Below are 22,791 nucleotides of genomic sequence, written 5' to 3' on the forward strand. Positions count from 1 at the left end.
AACCCTTGACTTTGAAGCCCTGAAACCCTTGACTTTGAAGCCCTGAAACCCTTGACTTTGAAGCCCTGAAACCCTTGACTTTGAAGCCCTGAAACCCTTGACTTTGAAGCCCTGAAACCCTTGACTTTGAAGCCCTGAAACCCTTGACTTTGAAGCCCTGAAACCCTTGACTTTGAAGCCCTGAAACCCTTGACTTTGAAGCCCTGAAACCCTTGACTTTGAAGCCCTGAAACCCTTGACTTTGAAGCCCTGAAACCCTTGACTTTGAAGCCCTGAAACCCTTGACTTTGAAGCCCTGAAACCCTTGACTTTGAAGCCCTGAAACCCTTGACTTTGAAGCCCTGAAACCCTTGACTTTGAAGCCCTGAAACCCTTGACTTTGAAGCCCTGAAACCCTTGACTTTGAAGCCCTGAAACCCTTGACTTTGAAGCCCTGAAACCCTTGACTTTGAAGCCCTGAAACCCTTGACTTTGAAGCCCTGAAACCCTTGACTTTGAAGCCCTGAAACCCTTGACTTTGAAGCCCTGAAACCCTTGACTTTGAAGCCCTGAAACCCTTGACTTTGAAGCCCTGAAACCCTTGACTTTGAAGCCCTGAAACCCTTGACTTTGAAGCCCTGAAACCCTTGACTTTTGAAACCCCTAGACTCTTGACTTTGGAGCCCTGGACCCTCCAAATTATTTTCATTATGTCTGATTTCTGAGATAACGACGTCCGAATTTTGACTTTTAATCTCAGAATATTTTTTTAAACAGAATACTGACTTAACAAATTGTTTTTCGGATGACCCCCACCGCCATTCATTAACCGCCAACTGCTTGATCATTCCCATTACTGGATGTGAAACAGATCCAGTCACAATTGGGCTTATGCACAACGCAGTCTGTCCCCAAGCTTCTGAGTCTGCACAACAGTATCGTAAAGTGAGCCTTCTAGTTTTGTGGAATGAAAGCAACTTACAGGGCTTTTCTTAAGTGCTGTTATGTGCATTGCGGAGCTGGGAGGCCGAGGATCAGCTGGCAGCAATAAGTATTCTCACCTGTGCGCAATACCCGGGGCCCAGGCTCAGATCAGGTGAGGCCAACCTAAGAGTGATCTATAAAAATCTTTCATCGCCGAGGCTGGATGGTGATCATTATTATTGAATATTCTGATTCCTGTGAAGTCCCAATCAGGACTGGCTCTCTGTTTCTAATTTCCAGCATGTTGTGAATTTTAATGAGTTGTTGGAACTAATTTTGTGATATTAACGGCACCCCACTAACTTACCTCTTCATTTGTTTACCGCAACAGACGGAGTCCCCCAAACCCATCAAACATCAGGCAAGTGGATTTCCTCCATACTCCCCTCTACTCTTCTTTATCTTTGAATGATAAACGTGTCCCCTCGGTCTGCACACCCCTCCCCCCGCGCGGGCCGCCGCTTACTCACGTCTAAATTGTCCCTATTATAGGACACCCCGCCACAGATCTTTGTGAAGGGACAGGCTGCGTACCAGCATTGCCCAGGGGGGGGGGGGGGGACAATATGGCTGCTGTGCAGACCGATCGGTCCCGTCCTGAGGACTCCTTCTGTTCTGTAATGAAGTTCTCACTATTTTAAGGTCGTCATTTATAGTTGTCTCATTTTAATGTTAGACGTCCCGCCCCTGAAAACATTCCTTTCTAAATATTAACCTCAAATTGTTCTAATGTCATCCGAAGCATGAGAACCGTCCACAAACCCCCCCCCCCCCCCCCCCCCCCCAACATTCACATTATATTACAAGCGGTTTAAATTTTTTTAATTCATGCGGAAAAGTGTCAATTTTTTGGGTGTGCTGGAAGCGCAACTATGCTAATTCTTCAGAGCATCTACAAAAAAAGGGAATATACATATATATATATATATATATATATATATATATCATTTATTATTATTTTGTATATTTATTTATTTATATATATATATATTTAAAAAAAAAATTGTATATTACCCGGTATATATGAGAATAAATATATTAAATAATACACTATATATATATATATATATATATATATATATATATATATATATAAAATTAATATATTTATTCTCATATATAATAAAAAAATGTGTGTGTATGTGTATATATATATATATATATATATATATATATATATATATATATAAAATAAATATACAAAATAATAATAAAATTATATATATAAAGTGTAATAAAGATTTTATGTGCAGCTTTGCTGCACGTTTAACCCCACCCGTATTTTGTGTTTTTTTTTGTAACATCTGCCTTGGTGTCCCCCCTCCATCTTGGGGGGGGGGATTCGGCAGACAATACCCCCCCCCCCCCCCCCCAGAGCTGTCTATATTCCTGTGTTAAATTTGGTGTCTGCATTAATCCACATCATTAATATATATATTTTTTTCTCACTGTCATTTTTGGAAAACTACAGAGTGGATCCTTGTTGTATGTGAGTAGCACCCCCACTTCTTACCCCAACCTCACTTCTTACCCCAACCTCACTCCTCACCCCCCCTTCTTACCCCAACCTCACTCCTCACCCCCACTTCTTACCCCAACCTCACTTCTTACCCCAACCTCACTCCTCACCCCCACTTCTTACCCCAACCTCACTCCTCACCCCCACTTCTTACCCCAACCTCACTTCTTACCCCAACCTCACTCCTCACCCCCACTTCTTACCCCAACCTCACTCCTCACCCCCACTTCTTACCCCAACCTCACTTCTTACCCCAACCTCACTCCTCACCCCCACTTCTTACCCCAACCTCACTCCTCACCCCCACTTCTTACCCCAACCTCACTCCTCACCCCCACTTCTTACCCCAACCTCACTCCTCACCCCCACTTCTTACCCCAACCTCACTTCTTACCCCAACCTCACTCCTCACCCCCACTTCTTACCCCACTCCTTACCCCCACTTTTCACCCCCACTTCTGACCCCTCCCCTACTTCTCACCCCCACCCCAACATCACTCCTCACCCCCACTTCTTTCCCCACCCCCACTTCTTACCCCACCCCCACTCCTTACCCCCACTTCTTACCCCACCCCCACTTCTTACCCCAACCTCACTTCTTACCCCAACCTCACTCCTCACCCCCACTTCTCACCCCCACTTCTTACCCCAACCTCACTCCTTACCCTCACCCCCACTTCTCACCCCAACCTCACTCCTCACCCCCACTTCTTACCCCCACTTCTTACCCCACCCTCACTTCTTACCCCAACCTCACTCCTCACCCCACTTCTTACCCCAACCTCACTTTTTACCCCAACCTCACTCCTCACCCCCACTTCTTACCCCCTCCCCTACTTCTCACCCCCTCCCCCACCTCTTACCCCAACTGCACTCCTCACCCCCACTTCTTACCCCACCCCCACTCCTCACCCCCACTTCTTACCCCAACCTCACTCCTCACCCCCACTTCTTACCCCAACCTCACTCCTCACCCCCACTTCTTACCCCCACTCCTCACCCCCACTTCTTACCCCAACCTCACTCCTTACCCTCACCCCCACTTCTTACCCCAACCTCACTCCTCACCCCCACTTCTTACCCCAACCACACTCCTCACCCCCACTTCTTACCCCACCCCCACTTCTTACCCCAAGCTTACCCCCACTCTTCACCCCTACTTCTTACCCCACCCCCACTTCTTACCCAACCCCACTTCTCACCCTCACTCTTCACCCCCACCTCTCACTCCTCACCCCCCCCCACTTCTCACTCTTCACCCCCCACTTCTTATGCCTACTTCTCACTCCTCAACCATACTTCTCACTCCTCAACCATACTTCTCACTCCTCAACCATACTTCTCACTCCTCAACCATACTTCTTACCCCCACCCCAACTTATCCTCACCCGCACTTCTCACCCCACACTCAATTGTAATTTTCTCACCTGCTGTTCCCCACAGCACCCCCATCCCCTAACTTCTCTGTATCCTCCAATAATGAGTTCCTCTCTTTCTCTCTCCCACTTTATGGGGCGCACTGCATGACCCCCGCTTCTCATTCCTTTCTCCCGCCATCTGGCACCTACTATAATTAAACCCTCCTCATGATTCTCTTATGACTACAAGGATGTTCTACAAGTGAGATACCATCAACCAACCTACCTACCCACCCACAAGGGGGCGCCTGTTAAAGTGGTTCTTTCATAAGAGAAGTATGGGGGCTGGCATTAGACATGTGCAGTTTGTTTCATTCCGAATTTGTTTTTTAACAAATGTGGACAAATTAGTTGATTCGGAAACATCCAAATCACGTTTGGGATTTCTTGCTCTAGAAGCGCGCGGTGAGCAGGTTTTTTTTTTTTTCATGCCGTCCTGCGGGGGTTGTTCTATAACGGTGCGTGGGAGGCCAGAAAAGTACTCCTAATTCCTGCCGCTCACCTGCCACCCCATTGTCTCATACAAAGGCTTGATTCCCGAGGTAGAGGTGGTCTGACAAGGGTGGGGGATGGGAGGACTTGTACAAAGGAGTTATTTATTGTTACATAGAAACATAACGTGCCGCGCTTTGTTCTGCCGTGAGTAGGAGATGACGAGATTTGGAATCCCTGGATTCCATGAAAAGGCCCGGTGATGTCACCATCATATATTTCTCCTATCACCTTCCAGGACGGCACACCTGAGTACTGAGGAGAGGAGAAGGGGGTGAGGGGCCCTGGCTTCCAGGGGTCTGAGATCCCGGGGCCAAGCAAGAAGTAGGCCTGCCGTCCTGGAAGGTTCGTAGAAATACCGGTAAGTCCAATGTAGGTTTCCAGGACGGCAGGCCTACTACTGGCTGGCCCCGGGATCTCGGACCCCTGGAAGCCAGGACCCCTCACCCCCTTCTCTCCTCCCTTTCCAAGGGGGGGGGGGGGGGGTTTGTACTACGGCGTGCCATCCTGGAAGGTTTTGTAGAAATACCGTTACCGGTAAGTCTAACGTAGGAACCTTCCGGGAAGGGGGGTTTGTACTCAGGTGTGCCGTCCTGGAAGATTCGTAGAAATACGGCACACCTGAGTACAAACCCCCCTTGGAAAGGGAGGAGAGAAGGGGGTGAGGGGGTCTGAGATCCGGGGTTCAAGCAAGAAGTAGGCCTGCCGTCCTGGAAGGTTCGTAGAAATACCGTTACTGGTAAGTCCAACGTAGGTTTTTTCCTATCACCTTCCAGGACGGAAGGCCTACTTCTTGCTTGAACCCCAGATCTCAGACCCCCTCACCCCTTCTCTCCTCCCTTTCCAAAAGGGGGGGGGGTTTGTACTACGGTGTGCCGTCCTGGAAGGTTTGTAGAAATACCATTACCGGTAAATCTAACGTAGGAACCTTCCAGGACAGCAGGCCTACTTCTGGCTGGCCCCGTGATTTCAGACCCTTGGAAGCCAGGGCCCCTCACCCCCTTCTCTCCCTTTCCAAGGGGGGTTTGTACTCAGGTGTGCCGTCCTGGAAGGTTCGTAGAAATACCGTTAGGAGAAAATCTACATTGGACTTACCGGTAACGGTATTTCTACGAATCTTCCAGGACGGCACACCTGAGTACAAACCCCCCTTGGAAAGGGAGGAGAGAAGGGGGTGAGGGGTCCTGGCTTCCAGGGGTCTGAGATCCCAGGGCCAAGCAAGAAGTAGGCCTGCTGTCCTGGAGGGTGATAGGAGAAAACCTACATTAGACTTTCCGGTAACGGTATTTCTACGAACCTTCCAGGACGGCACACCCGAGTACTAACTCCCCCCTTGGAAAGGGAGGAGAGAAGGGTGAGGGGCCCTGGCTTCCAGGGGTCTGAGATCCCGGGGCCAAGCAAGAAGTAATGGGAGTGATGGGAGAAAACCTACGTTGGACTTAACGGTAGGGGTATTTCTACGAACCTTCCAGGACGGCAAGTCCAACGTAGGTTTTCTCCATCACTCCCATTACTTCTTGCTTGGCCCCCGGGATCTCAGACCCCTGGAAGCCAGGCCCCCTCACCCCCTTCTCTCCTCCCTTTCCAAGGGGGGTTTGTACTCGGGTGTGCCGTCCTGGAAGGTTCGTAGAAATACGGCACACCCGAGTACAAACCCCCCTTGGAAAGGGAGGAGAGAAGGGGGTGAGGGGGTCTGAGATCCGGGGTTCAAGCAAGAAGTAGGCCTGCCGTCCTGGAAGGTTCGTAGAAATACCGTTACTGGTAAGTCCAACGTAGGTTTTTTCCTATCACCTTCCAGGACGGAAGGCCTACTTCTTGCTTGAACCCCAGATCTCAGACCCCCTCACCCCTTCTCTCCTCCCTTTCCAAAAGGGGGGGGGGGTTTGTACTACGGTGTGCCGTCCTGGAAGGTTTGTAGAAATACCATTACCGGTAAATCTAACGTAGGAACCTTCCAGGACAGCAGGCCTACTTCTGGCTGGCCCCGTGATTTCAGACCCTTGGAAGCCAGGGCCCCTCACCCCCTTCTCTCCCTTTCCAAGGGGGGTTTGTACTCAGGTGTGCCGTCCTGGAAGGTTCGTAGAAATACCGTTAGGAGAAAATCTACATTGGACTTACCGGTAACGGTATTTCTACGAATCTTCCAGGACGGCACACCTGAGTACAAACCCCCCTTGGAAAGGGAGGAGAGAAGGGGGTGAGGGGTCCTGGCTTCCAGGGGTCTGAGATCCCAGGGCCAAGCAAGAAGTAGGCCTGCTGTCCTGGAGGGTGATAGGAGAAAACCTACATTAGACTTTCCGGTAACGGTATTTCTACGAACCTTCCAGGACGGCACACCCGAGTACTAACTCCCCCCTTGGAAAGGGAGGAGAGAAGGGTGAGGGGCCCTGGCTTCCAGGGGTCTGAGATCCCGGGGCCAAGCAAGAAGTAATGGGAGTGATGGGAGAAAACCTACGTTGGACTTAACGGTAGGGGTATTTCTACGAACCTTCCAGGACGGCAAGTCCAACGTAGGTTTTCTCCATCACTCCCATTACTTCTTGCTTGGCCCCCGGGATCTCAGACCCCTGGAAGCCAGGCCCCCTCACCCCCTTCTCTCCTCCCTTTCCAAGGGGGGTTTGTACTCGGGTGTGCCGTCCTGGAAGGTTCGTAGAAATACGGCACACCCGAGTACAAACCCCCCTTGGAAAGGGAGGAGAGAAGGGGGTGAGGGGGTTTGAGATCCCGGGTTCAAGCAAGAAGTAGGCCTGCCATCCTGGAAGGTTCGTAGAAATACAGTTACCGGTAAGTCCAACGTAGGTTTTCTCCTATCACCTTCCAGGACGGAAGGCCTACTTCTTGCTTGGCCCTGGGATCTCAGACCCCTGGAAGCCAGGACCCCTCACCCCCTTCTCTCCTCCCTTTCCAAGGGGGGGTTTGTACTCTGCTGTGCCGTCCTGGAAGGTTCGTAGAAATACTGTCACCGGTAAGTCCAACGTAGTAGTTTTTTTTTATCATGGTGGAAGGTCCCCGATTTTCATGAAGGGTAAATTGCCTACATATCATATTTGTGTGGGGATTGCACTTTAATAGACACACTTAGTTTACCTTTATTATGTTGTAAAGGTAAGTGGGCATACAAGGTAGGGTTGTCCATGGCGGCCCGTTGGGTGAATGTTGGCGCGGACGTCCTTCAGATGATTGAATGCAAAGTGATGTCATATTATCGGTGAACACCCTCCAGCCAAACCCCTCCCCCCCGCAGCACACAAATCATTTCATCAGAATTTCCCGGATTTCCCGCCCTTCTCATCGTCACTTAATGATTATTTTTATTTCGCAGGGCGAATTGGAACGTCAGCTGCTTCAAGCCAACCCCATCCTGGAATCTTTTGGAAATGCCAAAACCGTGAAGAACGACAACTCTTCCCGCTTTGTGAGTGTGGAGAACCCCCCCCCCCCGTGCATTGAATAAGGGCTTTCATGTAGAATTTGCCATTTGGGTTCCGCTATGCAGCACAATTGAAGAGTGGTCCAATTCATATCCTTAGACCACTTTTCACGTGGGGCGGAGTCAGGGAATCTGTCTGTTGAGCAGGAGGAAGGCTTGTCCTGTACGTAACCAATTATTGCGGCACTCCTTAGGCCTACACCTGCCTCCACTTAGGCCTATCCTTTTCCATACAGGGGGTTGCCCTGATGAAGTAGATGTGAACCCCCGAAACTCGTATTTTTACCTTTACTTTGTCTCTAATAAATATACCTTTATTGTACGTAATCAGTTATTGCAGCACTCCTTAGGGAAACCCCTGCCCACCTGCCTCAACTTAGACCTATCCTTGTCCATACAGGGGGTTGCCCTGATGAAGGGGATGTGAACCCCCGAAAGTTCCGGTAATTTATTGCCTGTATCTCCGGTACTTTGGGCTGCGGGACTCCCAACCTGTCTTATAGCTCCGCCTGGAGCGGTCATAGGCCCGGCTTGTAGTATAACACCACACAGCAGGTGTCCGGTTCCCTCCAGGTAATCCCCCCCCACGCCGGCTGCACGCGCCTCCTTGTCCTGAAAGCCCCTAATTAGACGGTTCTGCCTGATGGAGGAGCTTAGTGTGACATCAGCGCGGAGATTTGTGTCCCGTCTCGGTGTCCTCTCCTCTAATACTTCCCTATGTGTACCCGGAATTCATCCCATGGAGAGGGGCCCCTGACATTTGCTGTGCGATGAATGGAGACGTGTCCCCTCTGGTGCCCCCGGAGCACTTATTAGTCACCATCCAGATTTAACCCTTCTTCAGTAATGGGAAGAGGAACATTTAAAGGAGATATCCACCAAAACTTAATGTAGGAAAGGATTACAGCCGATGCTGCCTGTGTCACCACAACACCAATTTCACCTCATTTCCTGTCCTAGTGACACAACAGGAAGTGAGGTTTAAGGCTCATTACTGGGAGCAATAAAACTTTTACAGAGGATGTAACCCCTTCCCCCATCCCTAATCCTGTGGGGAAATCTCTCCATAGTGGGAGGGGCAGAGACACAAACTACTGCAGGAAATCGCATTGTGGGAGGGGCAGAGACACAAACTACTGCAGGAAATCGCATTGTGGGAGGGGCAGAGACACAAACTACTGCAGGAAATCTCCCCATTGTGGGAGGGGCAGAGACACAAACTACTGCAGGAAATCTCCTCATTGTGGGAGGGGCAGAGACACAAACTACTGCAGGAAATCTCCCCATTGTGGGAGGGGCAGAGACACAAACTACTGCAGGAAATCTCCTCATTGTGGGAGGGGCAGAGACACAAACTACTGGGGGGAATCTCCCCATTGTGGGAGGGGCAGAGACACAAACTACTGCAGGGAAATCTCACCATTGTGGGAGGGGCAGAGACACAAACTACTGCAGGAAATCTCTCCATTGTGGGAGGGGCAGAGACACAAACTACTGCAGGGAATCTTATTGTGGGAGGGGCAGAGACGTAAATTACTGCAGTGAAATCTCCTCATTGTGGGAGGGGCAGAAACGTAAATTACTGCAGGGAAATCTCCCCAGTGTGGGAGGGGCAGAGACGCAAACCACTGCAGGAAATCTCATCATTGTGGGAGGGGCAGAGACACAAACTACTGCAGGAAATCTCCCCATTGTGGGAGGGGCAGAGACACAAACTACTGCAGGAAATCTCCCCATTGTGGGAGGGGCAGAAACACAAACTACTGCAGGAAATCTCCCCATTGTGGGAGGGGCAGAGACACAAACTACTGCAGGGAAATCTCACCATTGTGGGAGGGGCAGAGACACAAACTACTGCAGGAAATCTCACCATTGTGGGAGGGGCAGAGACACAAACTACTGCAGGAAATCTCCCCATTGTGGGAGGGGCAGAGACACAAACTACTTCAGGGAAATCTCACCATTGTGGGAGGGGCAGAGACACAAACTACTGCAGGAAATCTCTCCATTGTGGGAGGGGCAGAGACACAAACTACTGCAAGGAATCTTATTGTGGGAGGGGCAGAGACGTAAATTACTGCAGGGAAATCTCCCCATTGTGGGAGGGGCAGAGACACAAACTACTGCAGGGAAATCTCCCCAGTGTGGGAGGGGCAGAGACACAAACCACTGCAGGAAATCTCATCATTGTGGGAGGGGCAGAGACACAAACTACTGCATGGAACCTCCCCATTGTGGGAGGGGCAGAGACACAAACTACTGCAGGAAATCTCATTGTGGGAGGGGCAGAGACACAAACTACTGCAGGGAACCTCCCCATTGTGGGAGGGGCAGAGACACAAACTACTGCAGGAAATCTCATTGTGGGAGGGGCAGAGACACAAACTACTGCAGGGAACCTCCCCATTGTGGGAGGGGCAGAGACACAAACTACTGCAGGAAATCTCATTGTGGGAGGGGCAGAGACACAAACTACTGCAGGAAATCTTGGGGGGGGGGTGACTGAATTATGGTTTAGCCCAGTTTTAACTTTTTTGTTCTTTTCTTTTAGGGAAAGTTCATCCGCATCAACTTCGATGTGACGGGTTACATCGTCGGGGCGAACATCGAGACCTGTATCCTTGTGTTTGTGTTGCTCGGCCCGCCAGGCCCGTGGAATGCAGGAAATGGCGGTGGGGAGCGCGGATAAACGCGGACTTCCCCTCCTCCTCCCCTCAGCCTTTGTTTGGACACGCGCCTGCCAAGATCTGTGCAGATGAAAAACGTTTTCTTCTCCTCCGCGGTCCTGCGAGCCGCTTTGTGATGCCGGGGCCTGTATGGGGGGGAGGTAATAGAAAGCCGTCAGTTTATCGCACTGTATGTACTCTTTATGGGGTTAAAACAGCGACGCTTTACCCCCGTGACCGTTGCTGGTGACCCGACTTTTCCTGACCGCAGGTATAGCCGTATCGCTTGGGTCAAGTTCCGCACAGCACTCTGCCGGCCCCTCCCACCAGCCATGATGGCATAGAGGAGCACAGAGACCCAGTGATGATGTCACTGGATAGAAAATAAAGGATGTAATGAAAGTGGGAAAAGTTTAATTTAACAATTTTTTTTAATTTGCAAGCTGATAAAATCTGGAAGTGGAGACGTCCAAAAGAGGACCGGGAGGGGCAGGAAAATCTGGATAAAAAATGTGGCGGTGAAGCGGATCCCCCCCCTCCCCCCCAGGATGGCGAGTCGGGAATCTCGTGTTACTTCCCTGGAAATCCCGGTGGTTGGATTCCGTGCCGCGGGTTGTTATTGATCGGGATTCGGAGAGCCGGGAAATGAAATCTCATTCCTGGGATTCCGAGCCGAGGATGAAATCCGACTTCTAATTAAAAACACATCACCTCGTCCTGATCCTTCCCGGGGGGAGGGGCCGGGCCGGGTTTTTAACACTATGCGTTTTTTCTATAAAAGATCGTGCACTGGCTGGAATATGCTGCAATCTGATTGGTTGCTGTAATGCCCTACCCAGGGGGCAATAAGGGGACAGTGAGTTTATGGATGGAATTTCATTGTGAGTAATGGCTGGTTTGTCCAGTATTTAGTTCTTGGATCGGGTTCTTGGATCGGGTTCCTGGGACGGGTTCCTGGGACGGGTTCCTGAGACGGGTTCCTGGGACGGGTTTTTGGATCGGGTTCCGGGACGGGTTCCTAATACGGGTTCCTGGGACGGGTTCCTGGGACGGGTTCCTGGGACGGGTTCCTTGGATCGGGTTCCTGGGACGGGGTTCTTGGGACGGGTTCCTGGGATTGAGTTCTTGGGACGGGTTCTTGGATTGGGTTCTTGGGATGGGTTCCTGGGACGGGTTCTTGGGATTGGGTTCTTGGGACGGGTTCCTGGGATTGGGTTCTTGGGATTGGGTTCTTGGGATGGGTTCCTGGGACGGGTTCTTGGGATTGGGTTCCTGGGACGGGTTCCTGGGACGGGTTCCTGGGATCGGGTTCTTGGGATTGGGTTCTTGGGACGGGTTCCCGGGACGGGGTTTCCTGGGACGGGTTCTTGGGACGGGTCCGGCCCTTTTTTTTTATTTCTGGACCTTGACTCCTCGGCACAGATCTGCTGGAGAAATCTCGAGCGATTCGGCAAGCCAAGGATGAGAGGACCTTCCATATCTTCTACCAGCTGCTGGCCGGCTCCGGGGAACACCTCCGATGTAAGCAGAGTACGAATTTATCCCTTTTACTCTTCTATAGTGAGGACCGCCGGCCTCGTCCCTCCCGGACCCTCAGACCATCATTCAGGATTGTAAACCTCGGACATGAAATCTGAACAAAGCCCATAGTGTGTACTTGTCTCAGTCCAGAGCACCGAGTGTCATTTCTGTCTGCTGCCTCCTTCCTCTGCTATCTGCATGATACTCCTCCCCCTCTGCTGTCTGCATGAGACTCCTCCCCCTCTGCTATCTGCATGAGTCACTTCTCACAAGTTTTCCTGACACCAAGAGAAACATGGTGACAGAGGAGGGAGCTCCAGCACACAGCCTGTGATTGACAGCCTCGGCTCTGTTCCTGTGACCTGTGTGAAGGGGGGTAAAACCTTCCGATGGTTGGGTGATATAGACAATATTGTGTCTGTTGTAAATCTCATGACCATTTTTTTTTCTCCTTTTGTAGCCGATCTTCTTCTGGAAAGCTTCAACAACTACCGCTTCCTGTCCAACGGCAACGTGCCGATCCCCGGCCAACAAGACAAGGACAACTTCCAGGAGACCATGGAGGCCATGCACATCATGGGCTTCTCTCACGATGAAATCCTCTGTGAGTACCCCAGACCCGTCCTCCTCCAGACCTGCCCCCCTCCTCCAGACCTGTCCTTCTCCAGACCCGTCCTCTTCCAGACCCGTCCTCTTCCAGACCCGTCCTCTTCCAGACCCGTCCTCTTCCAGACCCGACCTCCTCCTCCAGACCCGTCCTCCTCCTCCAGACCTTCTCCTCCCCCAGACCCGTCCTTCTCCTCCCCCAGACCCGTCCTTCTTCTCCTCCCCCAGACCCGTCCTTCTTCTCCTCCCCCAGACCCGTCCTTCTTCTCCTCCCCCAGACCCGTCCTTCTTCTCCTCCCCCAGACCCGTCCTTCTCCTCCCCCAGACCCGTCCTTCTCCTACCCCAGACCCGTCCTTCTCCTCCCCCAGACCCGTCCTTCTCCTCCCCCAGACCCGTCCTTCTCCTCCCCCAGACCCGTCCTTCTCCTCCCCCAGACCCGTCCTTCTCCTCCCCCAGACCCGTCCTTCTCCTCCCCCAGACCCGTCCTTCTCCTCCCCCAGCCCCGTCCTTCTCCTCCCCCAGACCCGTCCTTCTCCTCCCCCAGACCCGTCCTTCTCCTCCCCCAGACCCGTCCTTCTCCTCCAGACCCGTCCTTCTCCCCCAGACCCGTCCTTCTCCCCCAGACCCGTCCTTCTCCCCCAGACCCGTCCTTCTCATTGTCCCTCAAGGGCGGAACCCCAAAACTAAGCCTAACGCGCTGCGTTCCTTCTCCGCAGCCATGCTGAAGGTGGTGTCCTCCGTCCTGCAGTACGGGAACATCGTATTCAAGAAGGAGAGGAACACAGACCAGGCGTCCATGCCGGAGAACACAGGTGGGTCATCCGGTGTCACCACACCTCCAAATCCGTTGTTCTGCTCTCCGCTTCCCACCCGTAGGAGGTCACATGATGTCCTGGACTTGTAGTGGAGATACAGGCTTTACAGGGTAGAGGAGATATATGGGGTCTTTATTGACCCCAGATGTCTCCATAAAGAGGACCTGTCTTGCTTTTTTTATTTTTTTATTATTATTATTTTTCAATAATTTTTTTTTTATCACAAGGCAACAATAACGAAAACCAAAAGAAACCAAAGACTTTGTTGGCTCTGTACCCTCTTTTTTTTTTTATTTTAATTTTTTTTTTTTTTTTTTGGAAAAGTATTAAAAAAGGGAAAAAGACTAAAAAAATAGATAAGGGGGGGTGGGGGTGACATTCCCTCCCACTGCTTGTAATAGCAAGCAAGGGGCTAGTCGCTAGTATTGATTTTACAAGGTATATAATATGAAATAGTTAAATAATTTTTTTCATATATATCAAATATTTTTTTTTTTTTTTTCTTTTCATTTTTTTTACATATCATATTTTAGACCCAATGAAATCATCACCAGATCTCTGTGCTACTCCTATGCAGTGCAGGCAGATCATGGCTGGTGGGAGGGGCTGGATGATGACATCACAGCACCCGGCCTCAGCACTCCTCTCCTCTCTTTTGTTTCTGCACCCCAGAAATACCCCCCGTGTCCCCAATGGGGATTGCATTACCCGTGGCACATCCCAGCCTCCCTCCTCTCCAGTGCGGCTCACGTGCTGCGGCCCCTCCCTGCCGATAATCTGCGTCTGATCGCCCTCCAGAAGTTGGGGCGGTGGTGGGGGGAGTAGGAGAGCGGCGGCGGTGGTGATTGGGGGTGTTGGGCAGCGGCGGTGGGAAGCGTATACATAGCTTGTTGGAAGTGTTTATTTTCATTGGTCCCGGGCTGCGGAGAGAAGACTGGAGGCCAAGAATCTGCAGCCCGACTGAAGAAAACCCCCCCAGAGGCCGATCCCAGCCAAGAAAAAGCATCGCTCCTAACCCATTGTTCCCCGTCCAGGAAGAACGTTTAACCCGACGATAGCCCCGCCGCCGGCGCCGCTCTTTACTCCTCGGATCCTCGCATTGCTGAGAAGGATTTAGGACCTGAAATCCGGGCCGCTATAAAAGACACAAAGTAATGCGGCTCTGTAATTCTATACAGATATGAAGAACGATCGATTCCCACCAGAAAGAGTGCGATCGTGCACGTGACGGCCCATTAACCTACCGGGCACCCTTCCCCCTGCTCAGGCCTTTTTTTTTTAGCTTTCAGCGCCTTGACACTTTGACAATTGCGGGGTCATGCAACACTTTTTATTTAGCCAGAGATTTTTTGGGTATTTTATCACCACTGGTTTTTTTTTCCCTAAACAAACAAAACAAATAAGTTTTCTTTGTTATAACATTTTGAAAATTAGTAATTTTTTTTCACCAATGGGCACCAATGAGGCGGCACTGATGGGGGGGGGGGGCCCAATAGGCTGCACTGATGGGGCCCCCCCCCCGATAGGCTGCACTGATGGGGCCCCCCCCGATAGGCTGCACTGATGGGCCCCCCCCCAAAAAAGAAGTTCCAAATTTGGTGAGGGGAAGGAGGCAGACAAGCTGAACCCAAAAAGGTAACTCTCTGGAGAGTTAGAGCTTTCCAATCCGAGCCGGAACCCCTGGATTGAGGTTGGAGCAGGAGCCCCTTAGGCCGAGAAGATGGCGGGAGCCCCTCGGGCCAGGGTCAGAGCGGGAGCCCCTTGGGCCGGGAAGATGGCGGGAGCCCCTCGGGCCAGGGTCGGAGTGGGAGCCCCTCAGGCCGGTACAGGAGCCCCTTGGGCCGGGAAGATTGTGGGAGCCCCTCGGGCCAGGGTCGGAGTGGGAGCCCCTCAGGCCGGTACAGGAGCCCCTCGGGCCGAGAAGGTGGCGGGAGCCCCTCGGGCCGAGAAGGTGGCGGGAGCCCCTTGGGCCAGGGTCGGAGTGGGAGCCCCTCAGGCCGGTACAGGAGCCCCTTGGGCCGGGAAGATTGTGGGAGCCCCTCGGGCCAGGGTCGGAGTGGGAGCCCCTCAGGCCGGTACAGGAGCCCCTCGGGCCGAGAAGGTGGCGGGAGCCCCTCGGGCCGAGAAGGTGGCGGGAGCCCCTTGGGCCAGAGTAGGAACAGGAGCCACTCAGGCCGGAACAGGAGCCCCTCAGGCCGGAACAGGAGCCCCTCGGGCCGGGAAGATTGCGGGAGCCTCTTGGGCTGGGAAGATCACAGGATCCCTTCGAGCCAGGGAGGTAGCTAGAGCCCACTGGGGTCAGAGCGGGAGCCCCTGTTTTTAATGGAGTTGTCTGTTAGGTGATCAATCTGATCTCTCCCGCCCCCCCTTCAGTCTTGCACAGTGGTACAGGCTTCTCTCTCCTTACTCTGCTTTCACTGCACACTGTGAGCCGAGAGATGGAAATCATAGAACGGGCAAACCCCAAAATCTCAGCATTGGGCAGATTGCCTCTTTACCCACAATCCTCCTGTGCCGTGGATCACAGAATGCCGCGCCTGAACACCAAGGGGTTAAGTCTTCAAATCACTAACTTCCTAAAAAAAAAAGAGCTTCTAAGCAAATCTGTGAAAAATAAAACTCTAATTGGCCCAAAACTTCAGACATTTTCACTGCGTGTCTCCAGAGTGTGCCGTGTGCGGGGAAAGACGGCGGTCTGGGGGGGGGGGGGGGGGGGATGGTGCACAGCGGCCCGACTGAAGTAATCAATATCATGTTACTGTCTTCTCAGCAGAGCGAGAGGAAAATCCATTCCGTGCCGCCGAGACTCTCCATTGGATGAGGGGATCCCGGGATTGTGTATAGATCCGGGAGGGGCCGACATGGATCCACTCTGCTACTTACATGTGCCCCATTATGAGGGGTTCCCACCACCCGCTGTGCCCATTATGAGGGGTTCCCACCATCCCTGTGCTGAGTTCTCGGGTCTGTACACCCGCTGTGCCCATTATGAGGGGTTCCCACCATCCCTGTGCTGAGTTCCTGGGTCTGTACACCCGCTGTGCCCCATTATGAGGGGTTCCCACCATCCCTGTGCTGAGTTCCTGGGTCTGAACACCCGCTGTGCCCATTATGAGGGGTTCCCACTATCCCAGTGCTGAGTTCCTGGGTCTGAACACCCGCTGTGCCCATTATGAGGGGTTCCCACCATCCCTGTGCTGAGTTCCCGGGTCTGTACACCCGCTGTGCCCATTATGAGGGGTTCCCACCATCCCTGTGCTGAGTTCCCGGGTCTGTACACCCGCTGTGTCCATTATGAGGGGTTCCCACCATCCCTGTGCTGAGTTCCCGGGTCTGTACCCCCCGCTGTGCCCATTATGAGGGGTTCCCACCATCCCTGTGCTGAGTTCTCGGGTCTGTACACCCCGCTGTGCCCATTATGAGGGGTTCCCACCATCCCTGTGCTGAGTTCCCGGGTCTGTACACCCGCTGTGCCCATTATGAGGGGTTCCCACCATCCCTGTGCTGAGTTCCCGGGTCTATACACCCGCTGTGCCCCATTATGAGGGGTTCCCACCATCCCTATGCTGAGTTCCCGGGTCTGTACACCCGCTGTACCCATTATGAGGGGTTCCCACCATCCCTGTGCCGAGTTCCCGGGTCTGTACACCCGCTGTGCCCATTATGAGGGGTTCCCACCATCCCTGTGCTGAGTTCCCGGGTCTGTACCCCCGCTGTGCCCATTATGAGGGGTTCTCGCCATCCCTGTGCTGAGTTCCCGGGTCTGTACCCCCGCTGTGCCCATTATGAGGGGTTCCCACCATCCCTGTGCTGAGTTCCCGGGTCTGTACACCCGCTGTGCCCATTATGAGGGGTTCCCACCATCGCTGTGCTGAGTTCCCGGGTCTGTACACCCGCTGTGCCCCATTATGAGGGGTTCCCGCCATCCCTGTGCTGAGTTCCCGGGTCTGTACACCTACTGTGCCCATTATGAGGGGTTCCCACCATCCCTGTGCTGAGTTCCCGGGTCTGTACACCCGCTGTGCCCCATTATGAGGGGTTCCCACCACCCCTGTGCTGGGGTCAGGAGGAGGTGAGCTGTGTATATGACGGGTGTGCGGGGGCCTCATTTTCTCTTCTCTTCTCATTTCAGCCGCACAGAAACTCTGCCACCTGCTGGGCATGAACGTGATGGAGTTCACCCGCGCCATCCTCACCCCGCGCATCAAAGTGGGCAGAGACTACGTACAGAAGGCACAGACTAAGGAGCAGGTGAGCCGCCCGACATCACCCCAAAATGTGTTATTTTTCTCTATAAAGTAAATGTATTTATAATCTCTGCTGACTTTTTATATTTTTTTATAAAACTGCATATTTTTTATTTTTTTTAAAAAACAAATTCCAGAAATGCAACCACTTTGTAAAAAGGTGAAGATTTAGGTCCAAGGAGGTGCATGACCTCTCCTGAACTTCTCTCTAATTTTCTTTTTATATCTGACAGGTTTATGGCTCTGCCGGAGGGGGGCTGTGAGAGAGAAGAGGGAGGCACATAGAACAGCAATGCCCCCCCCCCCCCCCCCCCCTTCTGCTGCCCATTCAGAGAAGACATTCTATCTTGTGAATGAGTTTCCATAATATAAAGGCTTCTGTGATTGGGCAGGGCGGAGGGGAGGGGGAAGGGAAAGCAGCTGCATCAACTCTAATGTTGAAGATGCTTGGATCTGAAGCATCGGCACTGGGCTGCCGGGTATACAGTGATGGCCGCCTTCCTTCAAGGGGGTGCAATAAAAATGTCAGCGAAAAGTCCAGGAGATGTCATGTACCTCTTTGGACTTACACTTTTTACATTAAAAAAAAATATATATATTTCATTTGATTTTTTATTTTATTTTTTGTTTATAATTGGAAATGTTGGCTTCATATTCTCTCTCAGGCGGATTTTGCGATGGAAGCTCTGGCCAAAGCGACGTACGAGCGCCTATTCCGCTGGCTGGTCCACCGGATTAACAAAGCTCTGGACCGCACCAAACGCCAAGGAGCCTCCTTCATCGGAATCCTGGACATCGCCGGCTTCGAGATCTTCGAGGTGCGTCACAGGAGTTAGTGATTTGTAAAGTCTCTATTTAATAATAAAAAAGAAATCACAAATAATGTTGTACTTCCCTCCTCTGTGTAATGGATTTGCTACTAGCAAGGGGGACCTAATAAAGGGGGTCCAACCCGCTACTAGTAAGGGGGGATCTAATAAAGGGGGTCCAACCCACTGCTAGCAAGGGGGACCTAATAAAGGGGGTCCAACCCACTACTAGCAAGAGGGACCTAATAAAGGGGGTCCAACCCGCTACTAGCAAGGGGGACCTAATAAAGGGGGTCCAACCCGCTACTAGCAAGGGGGATCTAATAAAGGGGGTCCAACCCACTACTAGCAAGGGAGACCTAATAAAGGGGGTCCAACCCACTACTAGCAAGGGAGACCTAATAAAGGGGGTCCAACCCACTGCTAGCAAGGGGGACCTAATAAAGGGGGTCCAACCCACTACTAGCAAGGGAGACCTAATAAAGGGGGTCCAACCCGCTACTAGCAAGGAGGACCTAATAAAGGGGGTCCAACCCGCTACTAGCAAGGGAGACCTAATAAAGGGGGTCCAACCCGCTACTAGCAAGGGGGACCTAATAAAGGGGGTCCAACCCACTGCTAGCAAGGGGGACCTAATAAAGGGGGTCCAACCCGCTACTAGCAAGGGAGACCTAATAAAGGGGGTCCAACCCACTGCTAGCAAGGGAGACCTAATAAAGGGGGTCCAACCCACTGCTAGCAAGGGGGACCTAATAAAGGGGGTCCAACCCGCTACTAGCAAGGGAGACCTAATAAAGGGGGTCCAACCCACTGCTAGCAAGGGGGACCTAATAAAGGGGTCCAACCCGCTACTAGCAAGGGAGACCTAATAAAGGGGGTCCAACCCGCTACTAGCAAGGGGGATCTAATAAAGGGGGTCCAACCCACTACTAGCAAGGGGGGACCTAATAAAGGGGGTCCAACCCTCTACTAGCAAGGGGGGACCTAATAAAGGGGGTCCAACCCGCTGCTAACAAGGAGGACCTAATAAAGGGGGTCCAACCCGCTACTAGCAAGGGAGACCTAATAAAGGGGGTCCAACCCGCTACTAGCAAGGGGGACCTAATAAAGGGGGTCCAACCCACTGCTAGCAAGGGGGACCTAATAAAGGGGGTCCAACCCGCTACTAGCAAGGGAGACCTAATAAAGGGGGTCCAACCCACTGCTAGCAAGGGAGACCTAATAAAGGGGGTCCAACCCACTGCTAGCAAGGGGGACCTAATAAAGGGGGTCCAACCCGCTACTAGCAAGGGAGACCTAATAAAGGGGGTCCAACCCACTGCTAGCAAGGGGGACCTAATAAAGGGGTCCAACCCGCTACTAGCAAGGGAGACCTAATAAAGGGGGTCCAACCCACTGCTAGCAAGGAGGACCTAATAAAGGGGGTCCAACCCGCTACTAGCAAGGGGGATCTAATAAAGGGGGTCCAACCCACTACTAGCAAGGGGGGACCTAATAAAGGGGGTCCAACCCTCTACTAGCAAGGGGGGACCTAATAAAGGGGGTCCAACCCGCTACTAGCAAGGGGGGACCTAATAAAGGGGGTCCAACCCACTGCTAACAAGGGGGACCTAATAAAGGGGGTCCAACCCACTACTAGGAAGGGGGTCCAACCCACTACTAGCAATGAGGACCTAAAAAGGGGGTCCAACCCACTGCTAGCAAGGAGGACCTAATAAAGGGGGTCCAACCCACTGCTAGCAAGGGGGACCTAATAAAGGGGGTCCAACCTGCTACTAGCAAGGAGGACCTAATAAAGGGGGTCCAACCCGCTACTGGCAAGGGGACCTAATAAAGGGGGTCCAACCCGCTACTAGCAAGGGGGACCTAATAAAGGGGGTCCAACCCGCTACTAGCAAGGGGGTCCAACCCACTACTAGCAAGGGGGTCCAACCCACTACTAGCAAGGGGGACCTAATAAAGGGGGTCTAACCCGCTACTAGCAAGGGGGACCTAATAAAGGGGTCCAACCTGCTACTAGCAAGGAGGACCTAATAAAAGAGGGTCCAACCCGGGACTAGCAAGGGGACCTAATAAAGGGGGTCCAACCCGCTACTAGCAAGGGGGCCCTAATAAAGGGGGTCCAACCTGGGACTAGCAAGGGGACCTAATATAGGGAATCCAACCCGGGACTAGCAAGAGGGAAACGTGGCCGGGGAGTGTATGTGTTACTAATTTGGGAAGAAGTTATAATAAAGTCAAATTTTCTTCAGGGACTTCAACATTTGCAAATTGTATAACACTAATCTGCCAAATTAGCGGCATATGATTTGACGGTAAGCTTCAGTTCGGATTTAATAACCAACGTACATCATTTCTAATCTCATGACGTTGCATCAACTGGGTCCTTTTTTTGTAGTTTCTTCTTCGCTTAGATAATTGCTTTTTAAATTGAAGCTGAACTTCGGGAATTAGACAGAATCTGCCCTTGCAGTAGCCCCCTCCCCCTCGCCCCAGGCTGTTCAGGTTGTGTCCCCCTTCTATGTAATGTGTTCCATAGGGGGTCAGGGGGTCCTGGGACAGGATAGGGGGGGGGGGGGCTGACAGCCAAGTCCTTTCTTTTTAGCTACAATGCCAAGCCATTAAAGTGCTTTTCCTGTGAAGGGCCAAGCAACACGTTAATTTTACCAGGAGTTCCGCCAGCTTCTCTGCCAAGTAATCAGTTCTTGGGGGATATTGGGGGCAAGTGACCGACTCCCCCCCGGTGACTGGTGGGGTAATGATCAAGAAGCAGCAGGCAAATTGGAGGAAGCACAGATCCAAAGAATATATTAAGCAGGGAGATCCTTGCACTGCTGGTTCTTCTTTACAGCTTCTCCTCCAGCAAGGAGAACAGTGAGCAGGAACAGTAGTGCCATCGCCAAATATCACTCCAAATCCGGTGAGACTACCAGTGAGCGGCATCGGTGCCTTAGATCAGGGGTCTGCAGAGGTTGAGCCTTTGCAGTTGTTTGCATGTCTTTGTTGCAATGTCGCCGCCACTGACTCTTCTCTTCCTCTTCCAGCTGAACTCCTTTGAACAGCTCTGCATCAATTACACCAACGAGAAGCTGCAGCAGCTCTTCAACCACACCATGTTCATCCTGGAGCAGGAGGAGTACCAGCGGGAGGGCATCGAGTGGAACTTCATCGACTTCGGCCTTGACCTCCAGCCCTGCATTGACCTCATCGAGAGACCAGTAAGTACAATCGTCTGTTACATGTTGTTGTTGTTGTTGCATATTGTTGCATGTGTTGCATATTGTTACATGTTGTTGTTACATGTTGTTGTTGTTGTTACATATTGTTACATATTGTTACATGTTGTTGTTGCATATTGTTACATATTGTTGTTACATGATGGTGTAAAAGATGGAATTAGCCTTTTAACCCTTTCTGTTACAATAGACCAGTCCTGCCTTGCAGAATTTCTCTTCAGCCTTTGTTTCTGTCCCCCCCCCCCCCCCAGGCCAACCCTCCCGGAGTCCTGGCTCTGCTGGATGAGGAGTGCTGGTTCCCCAAAGCCACAGACAAGACCTTTGTGGACAAGCTGGTGCAGGAACAAGGAACCCACTCCAAGTTCCAGAGGCCGCGGCAGCTGAAGGACAAAGCCGATTTCTGCATCATCCATTACGCCGGCAGGGTAGGTGACTTCCGCTCGGCTTCAGTATCTGACTAGACGCCTCCCATCATACACAATGTGTTTTGTAGTTCATCTATCGGGGTTGAGGTACAAGACGCCTCCCATCACACACAATGTGTTTTGTAGTTCATCTATCGGGGTTGATTAACTAAAACGGGAGAGTGCAAAATCTGGAGTAACCGTAACCAATCAGCTTCTAACTTCAGTTTGTTCGATTAAAACGGAGCTCCGCCTCAAAAGAATAAAAATAAAAGTCGGCAGCTACATCTACAGCAGCTGCTGACTTTTAAAATAAGGACACTTACCTGTCCAGGGCGCCCGCGATGTTCCTCGGCTCCCGGGTCGAGTCGCCGGCCTCTTCAATGAGGGAATCGGAAAGTGAAGCCTTGCGGCATCGCAGACTGGTTCCCTATTGCGCATGCGTGTTCTGAGTGATCCCTGCTGCATTCTGGGACCTGTGTGTCTCCCAGAAGACAGGGGGGGGGGGGACAAACATGACATAGATTACTGCTGCAATTTTTTGCCGGAAGTGGGAGCAAATACCCGGATTAGAAAGGTGCCAAATGTGACACCGGAGGGGGGGGGGAGGAACCGGATCAGCGGAAGTTCAATTTCTGGGTGGAACTCCGCTTTAAAGAGGTTG

At 51.9% G+C, this 22,791-nt stretch overlaps 1 protein-coding gene across 3 annotated transcripts in view; it reads left to right on the plus strand.

The window, feature by feature from the left end:
- The window catches only part of MYH10 (myosin heavy chain 10), a 126,848-nt gene that overhangs the window by 67,676 nt on the left and 36,381 nt on the right, over positions 1-22,791 (plus strand). For 2 of the 3 annotated variants that reach the window (XM_040331131.1, XM_040331132.1), the window contains exons 6-16: positions 1,295-1,324; positions 2,435-2,452; positions 7,715-7,807; positions 10,374-10,437; positions 11,911-12,018; positions 12,470-12,613; positions 13,333-13,428; positions 17,564-17,682; positions 18,344-18,496; positions 21,532-21,705; positions 21,975-22,148. In XM_040331131.1, coding sequence (XP_040187065.1) covers positions 1,295-1,324; positions 2,435-2,452; positions 7,715-7,807; positions 10,374-10,437; positions 11,911-12,018; positions 12,470-12,613; positions 13,333-13,428; positions 17,564-17,682; positions 18,344-18,496; positions 21,532-21,705; positions 21,975-22,148 — 1,173 coding nt within the window. The remainder of the gene's footprint in view (positions 1-1,294; positions 1,325-2,434; positions 2,453-7,714; positions 7,808-10,373; positions 10,438-11,910; positions 12,019-12,469; positions 12,614-13,332; positions 13,429-17,563; positions 17,683-18,343; positions 18,497-21,531; positions 21,706-21,974; positions 22,149-22,791) is intronic. The other variant, XM_040331133.1, reaches the window with a different exon arrangement.

Source organism: Rana temporaria, chromosome 12, assembly GCF_905171775.1.
Source record: "Rana temporaria chromosome 12, aRanTem1.1, whole genome shotgun sequence".
Taxonomy (NCBI): Eukaryota; Metazoa; Chordata; class Amphibia; order Anura; family Ranidae; genus Rana; species Rana temporaria.